The sequence below is a fragment of the Phyllopteryx taeniolatus genome, chromosome 11, assembly GCF_024500385.1.
Source record: "Phyllopteryx taeniolatus isolate TA_2022b chromosome 11, UOR_Ptae_1.2, whole genome shotgun sequence".
NCBI lineage: Eukaryota > Metazoa > Chordata > Actinopteri > Syngnathiformes > Syngnathidae > Phyllopteryx > Phyllopteryx taeniolatus.
This window is the reverse complement of record NC_084512.1, coordinates 808,452-831,695: the sequence shown is the minus strand read 5'-3', so window position 1 is coordinate 831,695 and position 23,244 is coordinate 808,452. Positions and strand designations below refer to the sequence as shown.

General features: G+C 41.1%; 1 protein-coding gene across 5 annotated transcripts in view; it reads left to right on the top strand.

Moving 5' to 3' along the window:
* Positions 1-505: 505 nt before the first annotated feature.
* Positions 506-23,244, top strand: part of fbxw4 (F-box and WD repeat domain containing 4) — a 157,296-nt gene continuing 134,557 nt past the window's right edge. For 4 of the 5 annotated variants that reach the window (XM_061790635.1, XM_061790634.1, XM_061790636.1 and 1 more), the window contains exons 1-5: positions 506-897; positions 4,322-4,417; positions 5,626-5,811; positions 8,950-9,082; positions 9,253-9,338. In XM_061790635.1, the coding sequence (XP_061646619.1) occupies positions 713-897; positions 4,322-4,417; positions 5,626-5,811; positions 8,950-9,082; positions 9,253-9,338 (686 nt within the window). In that variant the 5' untranslated portion in view covers positions 506-712. The remainder of the gene's footprint in view (positions 898-4,321; positions 4,418-5,625; positions 5,812-8,949; positions 9,083-9,252; positions 9,339-23,244) is intronic. The other variant, XM_061790637.1, reaches the window with a different exon arrangement.

Below are 23,244 nucleotides of genomic sequence, written 5' to 3'. Positions count from 1 at the left end.
TTAGAACTGCTATATTTCATTTCAAATATTTATTTAGGTACAATTTTAAATTACTTTATTGCACAATACATTTTTAAAAGCCTCCCACTCTCTCAGATCTTGGTCCATCTCACCGTCCCTTCTGCCCGTCTTCAGTCTTCAGCCACTCCCGCTATCATTCCCGCTTATCCTCACTAGGGTTGCGGGTGTGCTGGAGCCCATCCCAGCTATCTTCGGGCGAGAGGCGGGGCACACCCTGAACTGGTCGCCAGCCAGTCACGGGGCACATAGAAACAAACAACTTTTCAATCTTCAATCAACCTGCCATGCATGTTTTTGGGACTGGTAACCATATATATGTGCGTGTGTGTGTGTGTGTGTGTGTGTGTGTGTGTACACACGCGTTTAGTTGTCAGGGATATAGTAAGTGCAAAAAAAAAAAAAAAAAAAACTGGCACAGTACAGACGGAGCGTATTTCGAGAAAACACAGCTCAGGGCGCCATACGTCATCACGTAACTCACACGTCACTCCGTCGCCACCACGACTCAGTGGGAACAGGAATTGCATTGGCTGCTCCCGTCCTGTTCTCCATGGAACAACGGCTGGTCGTATCGTGTTATTTTCATTTGCTTTAAAAAAAAAAAAAAATCTACCCGTTCCATTCTACCACACAGATTTCTGTACTGCGTCGTGCATGCGGGCAAACAGCAGTGTCTTTAAAAGCTCTTAGCATGCTGCTGTTTCAGCTACCAGAGGATGTGTTGTATCACATATTGTCTTATTTGGACTGCAAAACACTGAGTCGTCTCTCTCAGGTGTCTAAAGCATTTTGCCACATTGTTAGCCGCGATGTGGTATGGAAGAAGATCGCCAAAGAGTTATTAAACACTGGAATAACTCGATATTGGACAGACATGTAAGATACGTCACTTTAGCGTGTTGTGTATTTGTAAGCATTAGCACAAAGCTTAGCTGGTGTAACCCGGTCCAGTGAATGCAGGTGGTGGATTGGGTGAAAGGGTTCAACCTTTTTGAAACTGAGCGTTACTTCTTGGAGGCTGAGAATTAATGAAATTGCTACAAATACCTTTAATTATATGGAATTAATAATAACTACTCATGTGGTCTTTGGAGGCTGGTACATGGTGCCCATGGGCACCATGTTGGTGCCCCCCTGGGCTACACTATAGCTCACACGGTGTACTTAAGACCAATAGATTCAACTACTTGGTGACTTGACAATGAAATGTACTCAAGTACAAGAGTAAAAATGTATTTTTTGTCAACTATACGCAATCAACTTTCTTTTAACCTGGCACAATGAGAGAAAAAAAAATCTACAACTACATTTTTCGACTACTACTGGCACACAGGGGTGGTTAGTTAGCATGAAGGTTGTTCCTGCCAGAAAAGGTATTTAGGACTGGTGTCACAATAGATGTATTTCAAATTCAAACTCCGAGTTGTCGCCTTCAAAGTAATACCCATGGAGTCTAACGCACACTCTCAGCACTTCTCTGGCACTTTGCGCAACTTCGTACGATGAGGAGTATGAACTGGAGAACAGGCAGAGTCGCTTTTTCATCCAATCTGGCTCTCTTTGCCGTGAATTGATCCGTGTTGTGTTCTTGTATTTCCCATCACCATGCGGTTCTAGGAAGTGCATTGATGTCCCAAGCGCAACGCACGTTCTGTTCTACACGTGAATCCATATTGTACATATTCATACGACCAGTATTAAGGGATTGAAATATTTGGAAGGAAATTACATTTAAACATTCATGTCATCAATCGTAGTTATGCTTGTTAGTGTAGCGTACACAGAATGTCAGCTATCCCGTTTTCCGCGTTGGTCATGATACATTCCGCATATAGCGGATTAAGATGAAGTGTCACAAATCAGTCGTTTTTGTGGTGAATTATTACTATCACTTTACTTCACTCTTCACTACATTCATAGAATCGTTAATCTTCCCCAACCACTTGCCACCAACACCCATCATTTGCAGTGGATATTTTTTTTGAAATGACTTGTACATAAGTATACAATGTTGATATGTTAAATTTTCTTTCTTGATGCATTTGACAAAAGTACATCCTAACAATTACAGACTTTCATTGCCTAGTAATCAAGAGCCAATGTAATTCATTAATTTCAGTCTTAAATACTGCCCAAAATAAAACAGACACTTGGCAAAATATGTATACAGTATTTGAACTAAAATAATAAAGGAATGACAGAAACAAAACAATATTTGATTTTAAATCCTGCACCGTTTACGATCCACCTGTTACACAACAATTTGTATACGCCACTCTCGGGGAGCTAAAAGACTTCTGCAAAGGAAACATAAGTGGTTCCTTGAGTTAAGATAGTTCGTGGAACCTCAATGCTCGATTCTCACTCCTCGATGTGCATCTAAGACAATTGAGATGCGCCTTCAGTGTTGGCGTGAGAACAATGTCCGTGTCGTGATCGAAGACTCGAGGAGCTAGAAAAGTTGCAATTAAGAGAAATGAGACAAATTTGTGTGTTGACCTCAGCTGAGCGCTTAAGGCTGACTCACCAAATCCCTGCGGTTTGATTGAATCCAGATTAAGAACCTCTAACGTAAACCTACCCGACAAGTGCGGTGGGGTTTGGTGGCAGTGATAGCCCTGAAGAGAAACGCTTGTAAGTCGCCTGGCGGTTGATGTTTTCTAAAAACACATTTCATTATTGCTCACTGGTTCACTTTCTTTTAATATCAATTCTGTCCCTTTATTCTGACTTCTAACTACCCAAAATGTACTTAATTCAATGAACCGCGGTTCCTGTCATCCGCGCAGGTTGAAAAAAAAACTTGTCTATTTTGACAAAGGAAGGAGTAGAAAGAAGTGTTATCTGTGTTCAAATGTAGGAAGTACAACTAAAAAGTCGGCAGAAGAAACAGTTACTCAAGTACATACGGACCCTTTCCAAAAGTGTAGAATATCATGGAAAATCTTTCCATCTTTCTTTCCATAATTCCGTTCAAAAAGTTAAACTTTCATAGATTATAGAGTCAGGGCCCACAGTTTAAACAGATTCAAGTATTTATTTGTTTATTTTTACACAATTTGGGCTTCCAGCTCATAAAACCCACAAAATCATGAAATAAAAAAAAATGTAATACTGTGAAGAAATCACCATTTACTTCTCGATTTTGTTAGAAAAAAAAGAAGAAAGAAATTAAGCTCACATTAAATCAATCAAAATATGGTACTTTCAAAACGATATGTTAATCATCATGAAGTCATCTAAAACATTCTGGTAGACTGTTGCGATGGCCTTGGATTTAAGAAAGCAGAGTTTACCAACACCTGCACTGGACATCGCACCCCAAATCATGACTGACTGTGGATATTTCACACTGGACCTTAAGCAACTTGGGTTCTGTTCTTCACCTGTCTTCCTCCAAACCCTTGAACCTTGATTCCCGAATGAAAGTCACACTTTACTTTAATCGGAAAAGAGGACCTCGGACCACTGGCCAACAGTCCATTCCTCCTTCTCCTTGGCTCAGTTGAGACCCTTCCATGTTGGCTCAGGCTCAGAAGTGGATTGACGCAAGGAAACCAACAGTTGTAGCCCATCTCCCGGAGGCGTCTGAATGTGGGATTATTTGAAACTGTGACTTCCGCCTCGTTCCACTCTTTCTGGATCTCTGCTAGATTCTTGAATCTTCTGTGTTTGATAATCCGGTGAAGCCCACGGTCATCTCTTTTGCTTGTGCATCTTGTCCTACGACATTTTGTCCTTCCACTAAACATGTGACATTTAGTTTAAAACATTTATGGCCGAAAAAATGTGGGCTGATTTCTTCACAGTATTCTAATTTTTTGAATTCCTCATTTCGTGGGGTTTATGAGCTGGAAGCCCAAATTATGTAAAAATAAACAAAGAAATACTTGAAATTGTTTAAATTGTGAACCCCAAATCTATAATCTATGAAAGTTTAACTTTTTGAATGGAATTATGGAAATAAATAAACTTTTCCATGATATTCAAATTTTTGGGAAAGGCTCTGTACAATATACCTGAAAAATCTGTTTAAGTACCGTAACAAAATATGTACTTCAAGGATTTGGGAGTGTTGACGGTTCCTTCCAGTTCCAATTCTTCAGATTAATGGACACTCAAATTTCTAATTTTCACACTGTAAGGTAGGATTTAAAAAAAAATAAATAAATACTGTCTAGCTTTTATGTACATACATACATTTGGACAGATGTGGTTCTCATGCAATACTGCCCTAACACTCTGCCATCACCATGTGTAGTGATGATGTAATAATCTTCCACTGTCACTTTTACCGCAGATATCCTCACATCCTGCTTAAGGACCGAGTGAAGATTGCTCAAAACTGGTATCACGGTGTCTGTAAAAGGGCTACACCTTTGAAATGGAAAACAAAGTATGTGAGTTTTCATTTTTTTTATGTGATTTAATGTAGATGTTATACTGTACATTTAAAATTAAGTATTCAGCACTTATACAGCGTGTTCAGATATGCTCAGATCCACTTGCACAATGGAATTTCATTTTGAATTTATACAGATTATTATTTTTATATTTATTTATTTAATTTAAATATTAATGATTGTATTGCGCATGTGGTCATAATCTTTTGGTTGGTCTGTTTATATCGTATATACAGTACATAGAGCAGAACCTTGTTTTAACGTACCACGATTTAGTGGATATCAGAAGTAACGGACCGTCTGGACAGTACCTGTGTCCAAAAATAGTTTCCAGTTGTCACTTAAACCGGCGTTGACAAAGTCTGTTCGTTTCAGAATTGGCCGCTGTGACATAATAAAGGCAGAGACTGGGACATGTATTTCCTGGTCACCGATCTACAATATGAATAGATTCAGCCAACAGACATGCCTGTGCCTACGTGGTGGCCATGTTCAATGTGGCCACATTCCATCAATAGCAATGCATTGACATATGGTGGCCATTTGAATGTGACAACATTGTATTGACGTCGCGGCCGTGATGGCAGGAGTTCTATGTATTGTCGCATAGAGCTCTGCACTGAGAGCGTGCACATTGCTGCGGTGTTAACCACGACAGGAGTTTGGAACGTGCTATTCTTGGTACAGTAACAGTTTTTTTGTTAAACCGTTCGTCTATGACAGCGGATTTGGAAATTGGAAGCACACTAATTCCCTGCGGCTCAATAAAGCTACCGGTCTCGACTTGCCACTGCTCACTACTACAACAAGCACACCAGCGTGTTAAGTTTGGAGAAAATGTCAAACTTTTCAAGCTCTTTATATTTATTTACAATAACTTTGTACTATACTGGGTATTTTAGGCCATGAAGAAAAGTACAACACAATAATTTTTTTCTGTACGGTATGGGTGCATATGGCTAAAAAAAAAATCAACAATCTAACGGACAGTCGGCTGTAACGGGCGCCCCACCTCCCGGCCCTAATACTCTGTTTAATCGAAGTTCCACTGTACACATTTGAAGGGCGTCCAGTAGGATACCATGCACCCTATATTCCCCCCATTATTAATCATCATGACCCGTTCATAAATGTGTCTCTAATTTCCAAAATGTGACTCATAATATTACTTCACTAACTTTATGCTTAAATATTTCTGTAGATTGTTGCCATGGTTACAGCTGGATGGGGACACACTATTTTTGTCTCAGGCTGCAGAAATTAGAGCCTACCCTCTGCGCCAAGACTGCAGGAGGATACAGCGTAACCCTATAAAAATCTACTCTGGCCACCAGGCCGATGTCTGCAGATTTGTTCTTACTGAATCTCACCTGATCAGTGGCGGAAGGTAGAATAAACCTTTTTGAGTCTTCTCTTACCTTTAAGGTGTTTTCATCACAATTTAATTGACCATTTTATTAGATAATTTGGATCTATACTAGGGATGTTTGTTACCACTTTTTTTCAGACCAATACCAGTACGACTATTCACTTTTGAGTGCTCACCGATACTGAGTACCAATACCAACAGTACTTTTGACACATAACATTTCAATTAACAAATTAAGTGACAGATAATTGTGAACAAAGACCTTTCTTTCTTTCTGATGCACATGACGATAAGCCGATGTGTCAAACCACCGCAGTGTCGCGTCAACTACTGGCGAGGAGGAGGAGTTGTTATATTTTTTTGCCAAAAGTATCGGTGGCTGGTATCGGCAGTCTTCGCGAGATACGTTGAAATAAGGCTGGTGTGGGCCTGAGTCGAGGTCTTGGGCCTTGTTTTTTTAATTTTTATTATCATTTTTTTTAAATCACCTATAGGCTAGGCTAGTTTCATGAAAGCTTTTGACAGTGTTTGTTGACAAGTTAGCCAAAGTGAATTCGCAACATTAGTCACTTCCTATCCATCTATCCATTTTCTACCGCTTATCCGGGTCGGGTCGCGGGGGCAGTAGCTTTAGCAGGGACGCCCAGACTTCCCTCTCCCCAGCCACTTCATCCAGCTCTTCCGGGGGGATCCCGAGGCGTTCCCATGTCAGCCGAAGGATGTAGTCTCTCCAGCGTGTCCTGGGTCGTCCCCGGGGTCTCCTCCCGGTAAGACGTGCCCGGAACACCTCACCAGGGAGGCGTCCGGGAGGCATCCGAATCAGATGCACCTCATCTGGCTCCTCTCGATGTGGAGGAGCAGCGACTCTACTCTGAGATCCTGCCGGATGACCGAACATCTCACCCTATCTCTAAGGGAACATTAGTCACTTTGTTGAAACGTAATTCTGAAGTTACACTAAGTGGAAGGAAAATATATCCTGTCACCCGGTCCCAGTCATGTCTTTCTCAAAACCTGCCCTGAAGAAAAAGGTTGGCGACGAGTGTAGCCAATTTCAGGAAAAGTGAGAGATGCATTGTTTTTTTTGTTGAGCACAGGGGCACCACGATGTCTCTTATATGCATGGAGAAAGTTGCGGTTCTCCAGAAATACAGCATTAGCATCATTATTATTCAACTAGACATGCTGAGGCTTATGCAAAATATCAGTGAGATAGATGAGAGAGAGAGAAAGGACAGGGTCACCAATCTTGTTCTGAACTGTTAATAATAATAAAGATTGAGAAGATTGGATTAGTTCAACTTTTTTTGAATTGTTGAAACTAGTGATGCATCGAAATTAAGGCCGCCGAAATGTTTCAGCCGAAAGTAGAAAGTGCATTTTCAGTTTCGGACCGAAATACTTTCTGAATAGAAATAATTTACTATTAACAAGCAATGTGCTATAGAGCTTTGCTGAATATCCAGTTGAATTGACTGGGAGGTCACTTTATTACTAACAAACCCTACACTCACGGTTTGATAATGACCGTGCCATCAATCAACCATAAATGTGAAATAAGCATAAATGTTAGATAACACAAATTACTGGTAACATAAACACATTAATAACAAAGGTAAATGTCTTTTTTACTGTAATACTACAAATTTGCATGTCGCGATGAATTATGGGAACTGCGTGGCTTTTCCGTCATCATGCTAATGACTACTAGCCCAAACGGAGCATCCCTATTGTCGCCCAACCACGCTGCTTTCTGCTGTTTGGGGGTGGAATGCTTGTTGCATGCTATTATGCACCCCAGCTACCTACGAGCTACAGCTAACGTGGCTAAATACGATCCCGAAACACGAAGGCGAACGTGTGCCATGCTTCCCTTGTCAGCGCAGCATAAGACACATTCCTTGTGTGTCTTGTAACATACTTCGCCAATCAAGCTGTGTCTGATTCTGATACTGACTGATAAGTCAGTAGTCATTGCCTCCGTGACAGCGAATAAACTACACTTTTAAACAAGTATTGTTATTATCACGATTCATGAAGGACAGGCGGAGGATAAGATGAGACAGATGGGAACACCATGCTAATCGCTGAGTTATCACATGATGTAAAACACCAAAATAAGTGATTGAGTGATACAGTACATTTGTCACATTGGCTGGAACCGTGTGATAGCAGAGATTAGCCAGCGTTGAAGAGCAAAATAGCAGGGACATTAGTTAGTGTTTATCGAGGAAAATACTGTAATATACAATGCTAGAAAGCCGTGCAGCGACCAGAAACAAATTAGTACGTCACCTCTGCTATGTCACTTGAAAAAATGAACCTATAATTTAAAAATACATTAACATAATCAATCTTTATAAGAGAAGATAACCTTTATGCGTCCCACAACGGGAAATTTTGCATAATTTCAGCAGTAATAGTGGATACAAGAAATACAAAAAGAGCATTCAAGAGAAGACAATTAGCTGGAAATGCAAGGTTGATGCAATAAATTATTAATAATTGCCATAGTTTTATAATTAATCATTGGCTGATTTGCTTTATTTTTATATATTAATTAATGTAAAGAGCTTTCTGTTGCATTTTTTTGTAGGAAAAGCGCTTACAAATAAAGTTTGATTAATTGATCATTTCTTTCTGTGTCTCGGCCTTTGGTTTTCAGCCTTGAGCCCCGGGTATCGGTCAATAATTTTTGTTTTGCTGCATCACTAGTTAAAACCCTTTTTTTTGTGGAATAGGCTACTTGATGCGACCCAGACTCTGTCTCCAATGGCCCGAATAAGATGAGTTTGAGACCCCTGGGTTGGAAGAACCATCCTTTCTATAGTTCTCATCTGTTGAATTGCTAATTTAAATTGCATGTCAAATTCCAGCCAGGATTATTTTAGTTGACTAAATTGTGCTATCGGAATTAATCTGTAACTGATTCACAGAACAAAATTAAAGCATTTTAGGATCAATGTACACTCGTGATTAAAAGAAATAGTGGAACCGAGTAGTTGACGGAGGTGGATAAAAATTAAATATAAAAAATATGAAAACAGTTAAGCTGTTGTAATTAAAATATCTGTTGCATCTTTCAACTGACCTCCATCCCTATGTTATTCTACCCAGATATTTGTCCCCGTAATAACACCTTTTTGTCTGTTTTAGTGATGGCAAGATTATGGTCCATGGTAGGAGAAGTGAAAGCCCAATGAAGTTATTCGGTCATAATCAGGAAGTAAATTGCATTGATTCGAAAAATGAACTAATCATCAGTGGATCTAGAGACCAAACAACCCAGGTCAAAATTCATTTTCCATTTGTATTGCATATTATTACTGAGATACTGTCAATCAGAATTATTGTTTTACTAGTTCATACCATGTACATACAGTGCAATTGTGTATCTGTTTGTGGATCGTACATTTCACAGTTTGTTTAACGGGGCTGTGACTGTAATTCCCTCTCCAGATCTGGACACTGACTTCCAACTGCCGCAGAGCCGTAATTCCCTTGTATGACAGAGTCTGGTCTGTAGCAATTAATCCTGCACTGAGGTAAGAATTTGCTCATACCAATACCAACATTCACAGTAGAGGTGCAACGATTAATCAATGAATCGACAACTAATGGATTACCAAATTTATTGATAACGATTTTTTATAATCAAGTAATTGTTTAGAGAACTTGTTTAACTTAAAATTGTCTACATTCTCTGAATATCAGCCTCTCACTAGTAAATATGAATCATTATATTTATTATAATGTAAAGGAGTGAATACTAATAATTTGTTATAGTAATAAAGCAGACTGATTGTCTTTGTGTTTCATCAAAATAAGATATTTTCAAACATCTTTTACTTATTTTCTGATGTTACGGACCTAACCAGTAACTGAATCATAATCAATTTATGTTTGTCGATTTTCTGCACTATCAATTTGAAATAATGTCCTGTTTTAAAATAAAGGATGAAAATGTATGAGTCTTAAAAAAATAAAATAAAATCAGATCCATCGATTTATCAAAAAAGTTAACAGATTACCGTAATTTCTCATATATAATGTGCACCCATGTATAATACACACCCCCTAAATTGACCTCAAAATTCTGGAAAACCCTTCTACCTATGTATAATGCATTTTTACAATGCATGATTTTGCTTCTACCCATATGATCAAAACATTAAGTATTATCTGTATTTTGTTAGTTTTTTTTCAAAGAATACTTTTATTTAGTAAATAAGAAAACACACAGTTGTGCTCATATGTTTGATTACCCAGGCAGAATTTGTAAGATGGGTACAATTCTTTAAAGAAAACATGAAGGACCAGGCGAAACACATTTAATTGTATTTTAATGGGATTCAAATTAAACCGGCAAGCATTTCCAGAAAAGCGTTTTTATTAAAAATAACATAACCACAAAGAAATTAATAATGGTTGTTTTTCAATTATCAGTCATATTTAAAAAAAATAAAAAATAAAAATAGGGTATGTAAACTTATCAGCACAAATGTACATATATGCAGTCATATATAGCCCTGTCATAGTGGAATGAAAGTGTAGGCTACACATTTTTTAAAACCACTAGGTGGCGGTGGCATTTTGGAATGAAAGTGTAGGCTACACCTTTTTCATAACCACTAGATGGCGGCATACATTTATAAAATGTGTACGTTTTTTTCCATTTGCCCCTATACCTATGTATAATGCGCACTATTGCCTTTTGACAATTTTTTGGGGGGGGAAATGCGCATTATACACGAGAAATTATGGTAATTGATTATTAAAATAATCGTTAGTTGCAGCCCTAGTTCACACTTAATCAAACTCTGACTAAAGGGACTGATAACAGTTGCTACATTTCACACAAACTGCACAGTTATGGGTGTATTCACACCTGCCACATTTGGTCCGCTTTGAACAAACCAGAGATCGTTTCCGCCTTGGTCCGGACCTTTTATGCAGGTGTGAATACAAACAAGCGAATCAGGGTGCGCACCAAATAACCGCTCAGAGACCTACTTTTTGAGGTGGTCTTGGTCCACTTCCAATGTGTTTGTGGTGTGAATAAAAACTGGCCTCGATCCGACCCAACAAGTCAATATCCCATAGCTTGTAACGCTAGTGAAAATTGGACGTTATACATGAGCCGCCATCTTCAACATGAAAGACTCCGACAGCGCACCATGACATCGACCAATAGGATTGCGTCTTGCATCGGTGTACAACATTTATTCATGCACACAAACCAGTTTACCCAAGCTTTAGGTTATGATTCATCAGAACGCCTAACACAGGAACGACAGATGGTGCATGTCAGGTTACTCCGTCCTTTATTTTTGCAGTTTTTATAAGAATGCAAATTTACAGAACAGAAATGCAGCTCACATTTCTTGGTCGGTGCTTTGTCCAGCCCTCATGGAGCAACGATCGTCCCAAGCGTGGCATTGTTTACAAATTACTGTGTAGTTCGCTTGCAAAATGTACAATGTGAACCACACTAAATGAAAAAAATAAAGTCCACTTTTGGTCAGGACCAAACAAGTGGACCAAAGGACTTTCCTGGTGTGAATACACCCTTAGTTTGTCATGGTATTGTTCCAATGAGGTAAACAAATCAGATCAGGTAAGGCAAGGCAAGTTTGTTTGAAGAGCACAATTCGTACACAAGGCAATTCAAAGTGCTTTACAGCTACATACAATTATAAAAAGGTAGATCAAATTATTCCATAAAACAAAATAAGAATTGATTAATTAAATTGAAATTAAAAGCTCGTAAGCATATAAAATACTTCCAATTGTCCTATGCACAACTGAATAGAAGAACTGTTTTCAGCCTGGATTTGAACATTGTCGCGACCGGATACACTCTGTACCATGACGACGACAACAACAGTGCGCCGCATCAATGTTTATTTTCTGTGTGTACGTGTGAGTGTGAGGGGACAAAATGAGGGAAAACGTGTGTTAGTCACTGGTGCTCGGGAGAGAACGATCATTCAAGGATTGCTTGAGGTACCTTAATTTCTTGTGTATAATGTGTATTTCCCCCCCCAGAAAATTGTCAAAAGTCAATAGTGCGCGTTATACATAGGTATAGGGGAATATGAAAAAGACCTTCACATTTTATAAATGTATGCCGCCATCTAGAGGTTATGAAAAGCTTTCATTCAAGTATGCCACCGCCACCTAGAGGTTATGAGACAGGAGGACACTTTCATTCTCATATCCCACCGCCACCTACAGGTTATGAAAAAGGTGTAGCCTACACTTTCATTCCAATATGACAGGGGTAGGTATGACTATATATATATATATATATATATATATATATATATATATATATATGGATGGATGGATATATGTATGTGTGTGTGTAGCGTACATTGGTTGCGATAAAACGTAATTAATTGAGGAGAAAATAAGCCGGAAGCGACGTCTGCGTTACATCCGGATTAGCGTAATTTTAAATTCCAGCGTTATTAATCAAGCTATTTTGTCCACGTAACTTTTTATTTGGCTTTACACGATCATGATTTTTGGGGCCGATCAGCAAGTTTAAAAACCGATAACCCATCGGATCACAAGATGGAGCAATGTGTCCATTTACATGACTTGTTCATTTATTGTATATACTTGTGTACTGTATACTGAGTACTGTATCCATCCATTTTCTGTACCGCTAATCCTCAATAGGGTTGCGGGCGTGCTCGAGGCCTTCGCAGCTCAAAATTATTCTCTAGCATTTTAGACAAAAGTTAAAACATCAATGACCTCTAGGGGGCATTCAAGGATTGGCCACTGACATACGTTTAGGTCAGATCAACATTACAACATGACATAAATAATGGGTGCTAACTTACTGTAATTAAATTACTTTGTTGCAATTAAATTACTTTAATAAATACTGTTAATGAAATGCTTACTCTAACTTTCTCACAGTACCGGCTGTATGGACGGGTGTTGTCCAGAGTTTGCGTCCGTTTGGCTTTTCCTTTTTTTTTTCACGCTGCATTGCTTGAACGCGGCATGCTCCTCCTTGTGTACATTCTTCAGGTGCCCGATCAAATTTGTGTTGAAGCATTTAGATGACGTTCCCCACAACGTACTTCAGTTGTGCACAGACTGCAAATAACTTACGTGTTGTTTGTCTGAGACAAGATTGAAAAAAACTTTATTGGCTGTCTGATAGTTACAGTGCTGCGCCACAAGACACGTGACGTAAAAATGAACTAGCTTTTGGATTCATATGCAACGGCGACGCGGAGTTAAATGTCTTGTGCGGAGCCCATCGATGATGTCATTGATCGGATCGGCGAATATAGACATGAAAGCCGATCAGCATAAAATGGTAATTATCGGCCGATACCGATAACACTGATCAGATCGGCGTAAAGTCTACTTTTTATACGTGTAACATTTAGGAGAAAGCGACGACAAACCTTTTGTCAGTCTCGTAATTTGAAGGTTGCTAAATGAATTAGATAAAAGGTAACCAGAGGTCTTTTGTCGAACACAAACAAACACAAATGATACAGGTGTTGAATTTTTATAGAAAATTTAATGAGATTTAACATGGGAATCTACCAGGGGAACAATGCAGGAAAGAAAGCAAAACAAAGGACAGACAAACATTGGTAGGAAGAGGCTGAGCTTGTGATGTGAGGGTGGAATGAGTGTATATTGGCAATGCATATAGCTGGGGGTTCCTGTTATTGTTAATTTAAACCCAAATATGCACTAATCTGTACTTTTGGTAGACCACAAATTGGATTTACGTTGCGCGGAACAGAATTTAGGCAGGCTGGGCGATCTCCCGAATGTTTGGCCGGTCCGGGCCGCACGAGGGGACAGGTGGATTTGGCGGAAAAGGAGGAAAAAAAAAAAAAGAGAGAGCCAGCACTCAACAAAAGGGGCTCCGGCCTTTAAACTGGCTAAAAAGGGGTGTTTAAATTTAATATTTGCAATGTGGCATTTGTGTTGTGTGGGGAGAAACATCTCATCAGGTTTACAAGCGACGATCCCCACAAGCTGAGAACAATAGCACACTAGCCAACGACTTGAATACCTTCTACTGCAGATTTGAAAAGGACAGTTTCACACCACACACCCACCCGGCCGCACCCGCGACCACAATCACACCTCTGACCTCTGCGTTAACCATCCATGAACAGGATGTGAGACGCATCTTCAAACAACAAAAGATTAACAAAGCGGCAGGCCCGGACCACGTGTCCCCATCCTGCCTCAAAGTCTGCGCGGACCAGCTCGCTCCAGTCTTCACTCAGATCTTCAACAGATCTCTGGAAATGTGCGAAGTTCCATCCTGTTTCAAACGCTCCACCATCATTCCAGTCCCCAAGAAACCTGCAATCTCGGGTCTGAATGACTACAGGCCTGTCGCTTTGACATCTGTGGTCATGAAGTCCTTTGAACGTCTCGTGCTGGACCACCTCAAGAGTGTTACAGGTCCCCTGCTGGACCCCCTGCAGTTTGCCTACCAAGCGAACAGATCTGCGGATGATGCAGTCAACATGGGACTGCACTTCATCCTAGAACACCTCGACAGTGCAGGGACCTACGTGAGGATCCTGTTCGTGGACTTCAGTTCAGCGTTCAACACCATCATCCCTGAACTCCTTTCATCCAAGCTTCTCCAGCTCAGCGTCTCACCTGCCATCTGCCAGTGGATTTACAGCTTTCTGACGGGCAGGACACAGCAGGTCAGGCTGGGGGAGGCCACCTCATCCACACGCAGCATCAGCACTGGGGCGCCCCAAGGTTGTGTCCTCTCTCCGCTGCTCTTCTCTCGCTACACGAACGACTGCACCTCAGCGAACCCGACTGTCAAACTCCTGAAGTTTGCAGATAACACCACTGTCATCGGCCTCATCAAGGACGGTGACGAGTCTGCATATCGACAGGAAGCGGAGCGGCTGGAGCTGTGGTGCGGCCGACACAACCTGGAGCTGAACACGCTCAAGACTGTAGAGATGATCGTGGACTTCAGGAGGCATCCTTCGCCACAGCTGCCCCTCACGTTGTCCAGCTGCCTTGTGTCAACCATCGAGACCTTCAAGTTCCTGGGAATTACAATCTCCCAGGACCTGAAGTGGGCGACCAACATCAACTCCGTCCTCAAAAAGGCCCAGCAGAGGATGTACTTCCTGCGGCTTCTGAGAAAGCACGGCCTGCCACCGGAGCTGCTGAGACAGTTCTACACAGCGGTCATCGAATCAGTCCTGTGTTCTTCCATCACAGTCTGGTTTGGTGCTGCTACAAAAAAGGACAAACTCCGACTGCAACGGACAATCAAAACTGCTGAAAGGATTGTCGGTACCCCCCCTACCCACCCTTGAGGACTTGCACGCTGCCAGAACTAAGACAAGGGCGTGCAAAATCCTCTCGGACCCTCCCCACCCCGGTCACCAGCTCTTCCAGCTCCTTCCCTCAGGTAGGCGCTACCGATCAATGCAAACTAGAACTAGTAGACATTCCAACAGCTTCTTCCCTCTTGCAATCAACTTCTTAAACAGCTAACCTATAATTCCATTACAACAAGCTGGCAATTTTTTGACTTGAGTTCGTTGTCACATTTCTGTGGGGCCAATTATGTATTACTCGTGCACTCGCTGTAGTTGTCTCGCCGTGCTGCACTATTTGCATATACTGGCCACTCATGCCAGAGTAGCATCTGTTCCATTTGCACACTGATTGAGGAGTATCCGTAACATTTGCACAACCATTGTCCCAGATTATCGCACTACTCGTCACTTTAAACCGCATACACTCCTTGAAGTCTCAGCGCCCTTTGCACAATGGTCATTGCACCGGACTATTGCAATATTAGTCATTCGAACTGCTCTAAGTGCTAGAGGACTCTGCATCTTTTTGCACAATTGTTTTTTGTCAATGTCTTTATGTCTCCAAAGTGTTCTGTAAATTGACTGTCTGTTGTACTAGAGCGGCTCCAACTACCGGAGACAAATTCCTTGTGTGTTTTGGACATCCTTGGCAAATAAAGATGATTCTGATTCTGATTTAGTTGACCAACAGATTTGACATCAGACATTCAAATTTGCAGAAATACAATCACTAGTTGCGCTATTGTGATGGTAACACTGGGAACGTTCATGTAACGTTCTTAAAAATATTCATCATTCAAATCATTCAAATCCGGTGCAGATTGTGATTAGTCCCTCTGGAGTTGCAGTAGATTTCCCCCGTGTCACTGGTGCTCCATCCATTGTCCCAGACAGAAGGGACAAATGTCATTGTTGCTTAATGAAGAGCCACCAAAGAGCGGGTTCTTCACCTTCTTGGTCGTCAAGCCGGTGTCCCAAAAAAGGGAAGTCTTTGTTGGTGAGACTCTTTAGGCTTGGTGGGGGTGAAAGTTACTTAACTTAGCATCCGAGTGAGAAAACAGTTGTCCGTGTCTCAGCTTTGATGAGCTACTTCGGACTGGCTTGTAAATAATTTAGCATCCGTGTGCGAAGTTAAAACTCCTATGCTTCTCCTTTGATACGTAGACCAGACTTTCTTTAGATGTCGTGTGCACAGACTGGCTCAGCGGGGCAGCCGAGGGAGGTATGCGGAACAGCACGAGACTGGGGGTGCTGGGTGTTATCTTTAATGGCGCATATAGATACACACACACACACGGAGTTGTTGTGTGGAAAAAATGATAATACAATGACAGGCAGTTTTATTTTGGTGGTCCAACAGAATTATCTTAAAAAAGGTCCAAGACACAAAGCAAAGCAGCTGCAACACATTACTGAACCTGCTGTTCGTTTCATAGTAGGTGCAGTGTTCTTTTCTTTGTACCCACAGCACATGTGAAATTGTTGGTACCATACCCTTTTGTTAAAGTATGAAAAACCCACAATCATTACTTAAATAATTTGAAACTGATGAGATTGGAATTCGCTGACTTGCATATTGACAAGCCACGACAATATACAAATAAAAGAACACGGTGCCTACTGTTAAACAAACAAAGGGCTCCATTATGTTCTAGGGCAGTGCTGCTAAATCCAGCAAATGGTGTCTTAAACCTGTGCTGTCTCAAAACTATTAAGGCATTGTGGAGCGAAATGTGCCACCCAGTATCAAAAAGCCTGCTTGATGTTGCAGTTTATGGGCCTTTCAACAGGATTAAAACAAACACACAGCTAAAAAAACAAAACATGAATAGCTAAGAACAAAACATCAGACTATCCCATCCATCCATCCATTTCCTGAGCCGCTTCTCCTCACTAGGGTCGCGGGCGTGCTGGAGCCTATCCCAGCTGTCATCGGGCAGGAGGCGGGGTACACCCTGAACTGGTTGCCAGCCAATCGCAGGGCACATACAAACAAACAACCATTCGCACTCACAGTCACACCTACGGGCAATTTTAGAGTCTCCAATTAACGCATGTTTTTGGGATGCGGGAGGAAACCGCAGTGCCCGGAGAAAACCCACGCAGGGACGGGGAGAACATGCAAACTCCACACAGGCAGAGCCGGGGGTTGAACCCGGGTCCTCAGAACTGTGAGGCTGACGCTCTAACCAGTCATCCACCGTGCCGCCCAGACTATCCCAAAGAGTCCCAATTTAAATTCCATTGGACATCTATGAAAGAATCTGGAACATAAAGACTGGAGAAGGCACCCTTCAAACCTGACAAGGTTGGAGGACTTTGCTCGTGAATAGTCGGCCAGAAGACCTGTTGAGACATGCTAAAAATCTCATTGAGAATTACAGAAACCATTTGATTGCAGTGATTACCTTTATTTAGGTGCTTGTGCTTTTAAATTTGCCCTCTCTCTATCGCTCTCTCATATCCTCAAAATACCTCTAATATGAACAAATTCTGTGAATAAGAGTGACGGACAACATTGCTCACCAACATTTTATGTGCAAGGCTCGATTTAAGCGGTCTCGCATTGCAGTTTGCGGCTCAAAATTCGCATTTCTTATCAAAAAACACATTGAAAAGCAAAACTGCATATCAGGTTTACCGCGGAGATGGTAGCGAAGACAGAAGCAGGCAGTGGCGTATATGACACAACGCACTTACATCACCGACGTTCGATTAATTAGAGAGAAGACAGCGGTTCTAAAATGCAACGGCAAATTGAGGAGAGAGGAAAAAAGACAAATAGCGAAAGTGTGGAAAGGCAAGCACCCGTTTGTTGTAATACGGACCTTTCTCTCCACCGAGTATGACACCGCGTCGCAGGACCCGAGAGACGAAGATGAAGTTAACAAATCAAATCGGTGATCTTACCGTTAGTCTACTTTATTAACATAACGTTAGCGCTGCAGAGTCTCTTAATTATAAGTACCGTCGAATGTGTGACTTTTTATTTTTTTACCGTAACGAGGACAGTATAACGCAACCATAACGGTACATAGTGTGCTTTTTGGTCAGTGTAGTCACTGTGTGACATGGCCAATCTGATGATCTGTAAGTGGCAAAACTTGGAGTCAAGTAGGTGAAAAATGTGGCAAATGTGGCCAGAGCGTAATAAGAATAAAATGGATCATCATCATGTACCCAAACAGAGGAGGGTTTTGGTGAAGGGAGGTGAAGGAAATATTTTTTTCTCTCGAGGTTACTTCATTTTACCTTTTACAAATTGAACACTTCCAAAACTTGCAGTTGTACAAACAATATTTGTCTTATCCCCCGTCAGCTGGTCTAAGATCATAATTGCATAGCCATGAACCTAATGTATTAATGTCACAAAATGCTACCTGTTTAAGATGGCCTTTGGGAGTGCGAGATGCATGACGTGCAAGACTGTAAGATTTCCCAGACGAAATTTTGGCAGCTACGCTGCAAAATCAGATTACCAACCCCAAGACTTAATTTCTTCATCATCCATTGTTTTTTTGTCTTATTACGGGGCTGATTATTATTGATTCCTTTTTTCCAATCCCTGCTGACGCCAAGATACCATCGTGGAGCCACTCGAAGATTTAATCGACGGATCTTTCGATCGCTTTGTCATGCAAACCAGCAGAGCCACCATGAAGACCGCAGCAATCTGCTGAAAAGACGAAAGCCTAATTTGTCCACTCACATGAAAATTTACAACTTTGCTCTCCCGACGCCCATATTCAAGTCCTTTCCTTTAGAAGCTATCACTTCTTGATCTATGACACGAGGAGATTAAGGAGCTCAAAACCAGCTTGGAGTTTACACACCAACAAGTCAAAGAGCTAAAAGAAAACAATGGCGAGCTTCAGTCAGCCATGGAAGAGATGACAACGGAGGTAGAAATTCTCAAGAACGAAAACAAAAAAATCAAAGAAGCAATGCTTGATTTACAGTCAAGAAGCATGCGGGATAACCTCATTTTTTTCTGGCATTTCCGAGAGTACACTTGATAATCCAGAGGCTCAATTAAGAAACTCGTCGACAGCGCTGAAAATCCCGAAGGATACACTCGCTAACATCACCTTCCACTGAGTACACAGGCTAGGAGGTCCACGAGCAGGGAGTCATCCCCGTCCAATTATCGGCAATTTCGAAAATTTCCAGCAGAAAGTCTTTGTAAAGTCAAAAAGACATGAGCTGAAGGGTACACAGTTTGGGACAAATGAACAGTTTCCACACAAAATCAACGAGCGACACAAACTCTTGTATCCTCTAATGAAAAACTACCGGCAACAAGGAAAACGTGCCTCACTGATTGTGGACAAACTATACGTAGACGGTCAACTGCTCTTCTAATAGATGATTATTCCTTTCAATATGCTCTAATATTTGGTATATAGTGTAGAAAAAACGTGTTGTAATTTGTTTGGGGGAAAAAGGGGGAATTGCGCACGTCCTATTGCACCCTCTACTCACTGACATGGGTTATTTCCCTTGTTTTCTTTTTACTTATGTTTCTCTTTGGTATTTCTTTTTCTCTTTTTTATAGCACCCCCCGCTACGCTAATTAGCGAATGCTCACTTTCCCCTCGCTGCCCACACCGTACGCATATGCATTCGCATGCTACTTGGGCTTCAGTGTTTAACTTGTGATATATTCCCTTGTCTTCCGTGTCCATGTTTTTTCTATGCTGAACACATATACAGAATACTTCCTAACACAACTTCATAGTACCAGGTACACAGTAAGAAAGTTCCCATTAGTCATATTTTTATGAGAATGAGCTACCTTTCTCCCACACGTATAGATGGTACGTACACTCACACAGATTGTCCCACATTCACTTATAACAGTTGTACACTTATCATTAATATGTCAAGTACAACTTTTATCTCCTGAAATGTAAATGGCATTCGTTCACAGGCAAAGAGAATTAAGTTTATGGATGTTATCATGAAAATAAACACGGGTATCTTCTAAATACAAGAAACCCATTTGTCAAAATCTGAAGAAAATTACCTATCCGATTTTAATTTCAGTCAGTCCTTTTCAGCTAGCTATAACAGCAGACAACGAGGAGTCTCAATACTAATTCATAAAAGGCTACTTTTTACACTAAATAGCACAATAATCGACCCAGAAGGCCGAGACATAATTGTTCATTCAACTATATTTGACAAATTATACACATTGGTTAATGTATAAGCTCCTAATATTGATGATCCAACTTTTATTCACACACTTTTTTCACATCTGACCAATTTGTCAACTAATTCAACAATTATTATCAGTGGCGCCTTTAATATAGTATTTAATTCAACCATATACCGCTCAAAATGAAAAAAATTCCAAACAGTCATAGCCTTCGGGAATATTAGATGAAAATATGCATGATTTTGGACTCGCCGACATCTGGAAAATAAAAAAATCATACAAAAAGGAATACACTTTCTTCAGTTCACCGCTCCTTCTCTAGAATTGACTAGTTTCTCACAAATAACTCAATTGCTCAAAACAACACTTCCAAAATACATTCAATAATAATTAGCAATCATGCTCCAATTTCTCTCTGCCTCAAACTTCAATCAAATATGATACCTTCTCCAACCTGGCGCTTTACTACTTCTCTACTGAAAGATCCAGAGTTGGATATATTTGGAAGGAAGGAATGGGAAGATTTTCTAGAGATGAATGATTCCACAACTATATCCCCATCCTTACTTTGTGAAACAGGGAAATCTGTAATCAGAGGCAAAATCATTTCATACTCTTCCTACAAGAAAAAACAAGAACTAAAATGTGAAAATGAATTGGGAGATGAAAATCAAACAACTCACAGAGGAATACACAATGAATCCAACTTTATAATACAAAACAACTTGATTCCATATTATCAAAAAGAACGGAGTTCCTACTACAACAGCTTAAATACATTAATTTTGAGCACAATAATAAATCAGGGAAAATTCTCGCAAACCAACTTCAACGTAACAAAGAAAAAACATGACTTACATTTGTCCAAGATTCAAATGGCAAATTTACAGAATTACCACAGGATGTTCTTCTTTTCCTTTCGGCTTGTCCTGTTAGGGGTCGCCACAGCGTGTCATCTCTTTCCATGTAAGCCTATCTCCTGCATCCTCCTCTCTAACACCAACCGCCCTCATTCTTCCCTCACGACATCCATCAACCTTCTCTTTGGTCTTCCTCTCGCTCTCTTGCCTGGCAGCTCCATCCTCATCATCCTTCTTCCAATATACTCACTATCTATCCTCTGGACGTTTCCAAACCATCGAAGTCTGCTCTCTCTAACGTTGTCTCCAAAACATCTAACCTTGTTAGATTTTACCTGTCTGATTTTATCCAACCTGGTCACTCCGAGAGCGAACCTCAACATTTTAATTTCCTCCAGCTCTGCTTCCTGTTGTGTCTTCAGTGCCACTGTCTCTTATCCGTATATCATGGCTGGCCTCACCACTGTCTGATAAACTTTGCCCTTCATCCTAGCAGAGACATAACACACCTGACACCTTCCTCCACCCGTTCCAACCTGCTTGGACACGTTTCTTCACTTCCATACCACACTCACTATTGCTCTGGACTGTTGACCCCAAGTATTTAAAGTCCTCCACCCTTGCTCTCTCTTCTCCCAGGAGCCTCACTCTTCCACCTCCACCCCTCTCATTCATGCACATATAGTCTGTCTTACTTTGGCTAATCTTCATTCCTCTCCTTTCCAGTGAATCCCTCCATCTTTCTAACTGTTCCTCCACCAGACTAATCATTGTCACTTCCCGGTCCACCACACTTGCCTCTTGTACTCTTCCTTCTCTCTCATTTTCCTCAATCATCAGCTCCTCAAAGTATTCTTTCCATCTGTCCAGCACACTACTGGCACCAGTCAACACATTTCCTGTAACATGGGACCCCAGGAGCAGGCGGAGGCATACAGATTATGATGAACAGTTTATTGAGGAAAGGTAATGGATGTGGTCCTGGGTGCATTGGCAGGCAGTGGCGTGGACAGCTGGCAGGGAGTGGAGAGGACAGGCGGCTGGCTTGGTGGCAGGAATGACATGGATCAGGAACACAGGGGAACACTGAAAATAAGGAGAGACACAGGAGTCAAAAAGGGAACGAGGTATAGTGTCGCTTACTTGAGGCAGGTGGGCCGTGGTACCGCTAGAAGAAGCTGCAATACTTTGGCGAGGATTTCTGGAACAGGCAGGCGAAAATGTAGGTGGTGACGAGGGTTGATTGGAGACAGGTGCGTGGCTTGAGGAAGGAGCTGAAACAGAGAGGGGAGGGGAGAGAGAGAGAGAGGGCGCAAAAGCGCCCTCCAGGCTCCAATACAGTTACTGCAGAGCAGTTCATGACATTTCCATCTCTATCCTTAATCACCCTAACCTGCTGCACATCCTTCCCATCTCTATCCCTGTGTCTGGCCAACCTGTATAGATCCTTTTCTTCTTCTTTAGTCTCCAACCTGGCATACATGCCTCGTTTGACCTTTGCCACCTCTACCTTTACCCTACGTCGCATCTCAAATGTACAACCCCAATACCAATGAAGTTGGGACGTTGTGTTAAACATAAATAAAAACAGAATACAATGATTTGCAAATCATGTTCAACCTATATTTAATTGAATACACTAAAATGACAACATAGTTAATGTTCAAACTGATCAACTTTATTGTTTTTAGCAAATAATCATTAACTTAGAATTTTATGGCTACAACATGTTCCAAAAAAGCTGGGACAGGTGGAAAAGAAGACTGAGAAAGTTGAGGAATGCTCACCAAACACCTGTTTGGAACATTCCACAGGTGAACAGGCTAATTGGGAACAGGTGGGTGCCATGATTGGGTATAAAAGGAGCTTCCGTAAATTGCTCAGTCATTCACAAGCAAAGATGGGGCGAGGTTCACCTCTTTGTGAACAAGTGCGTGAGAAAATAGTCGAACAGTTTCAGGACAATGTTTCTCAATGTACAATTGCAAGGAATTTAGGGATTTCATCATCTACGGTCCATAATATCATCAAAAGATTCATAGAATCTGGAGATTCTAAGCGGTAAGGCTGAAAG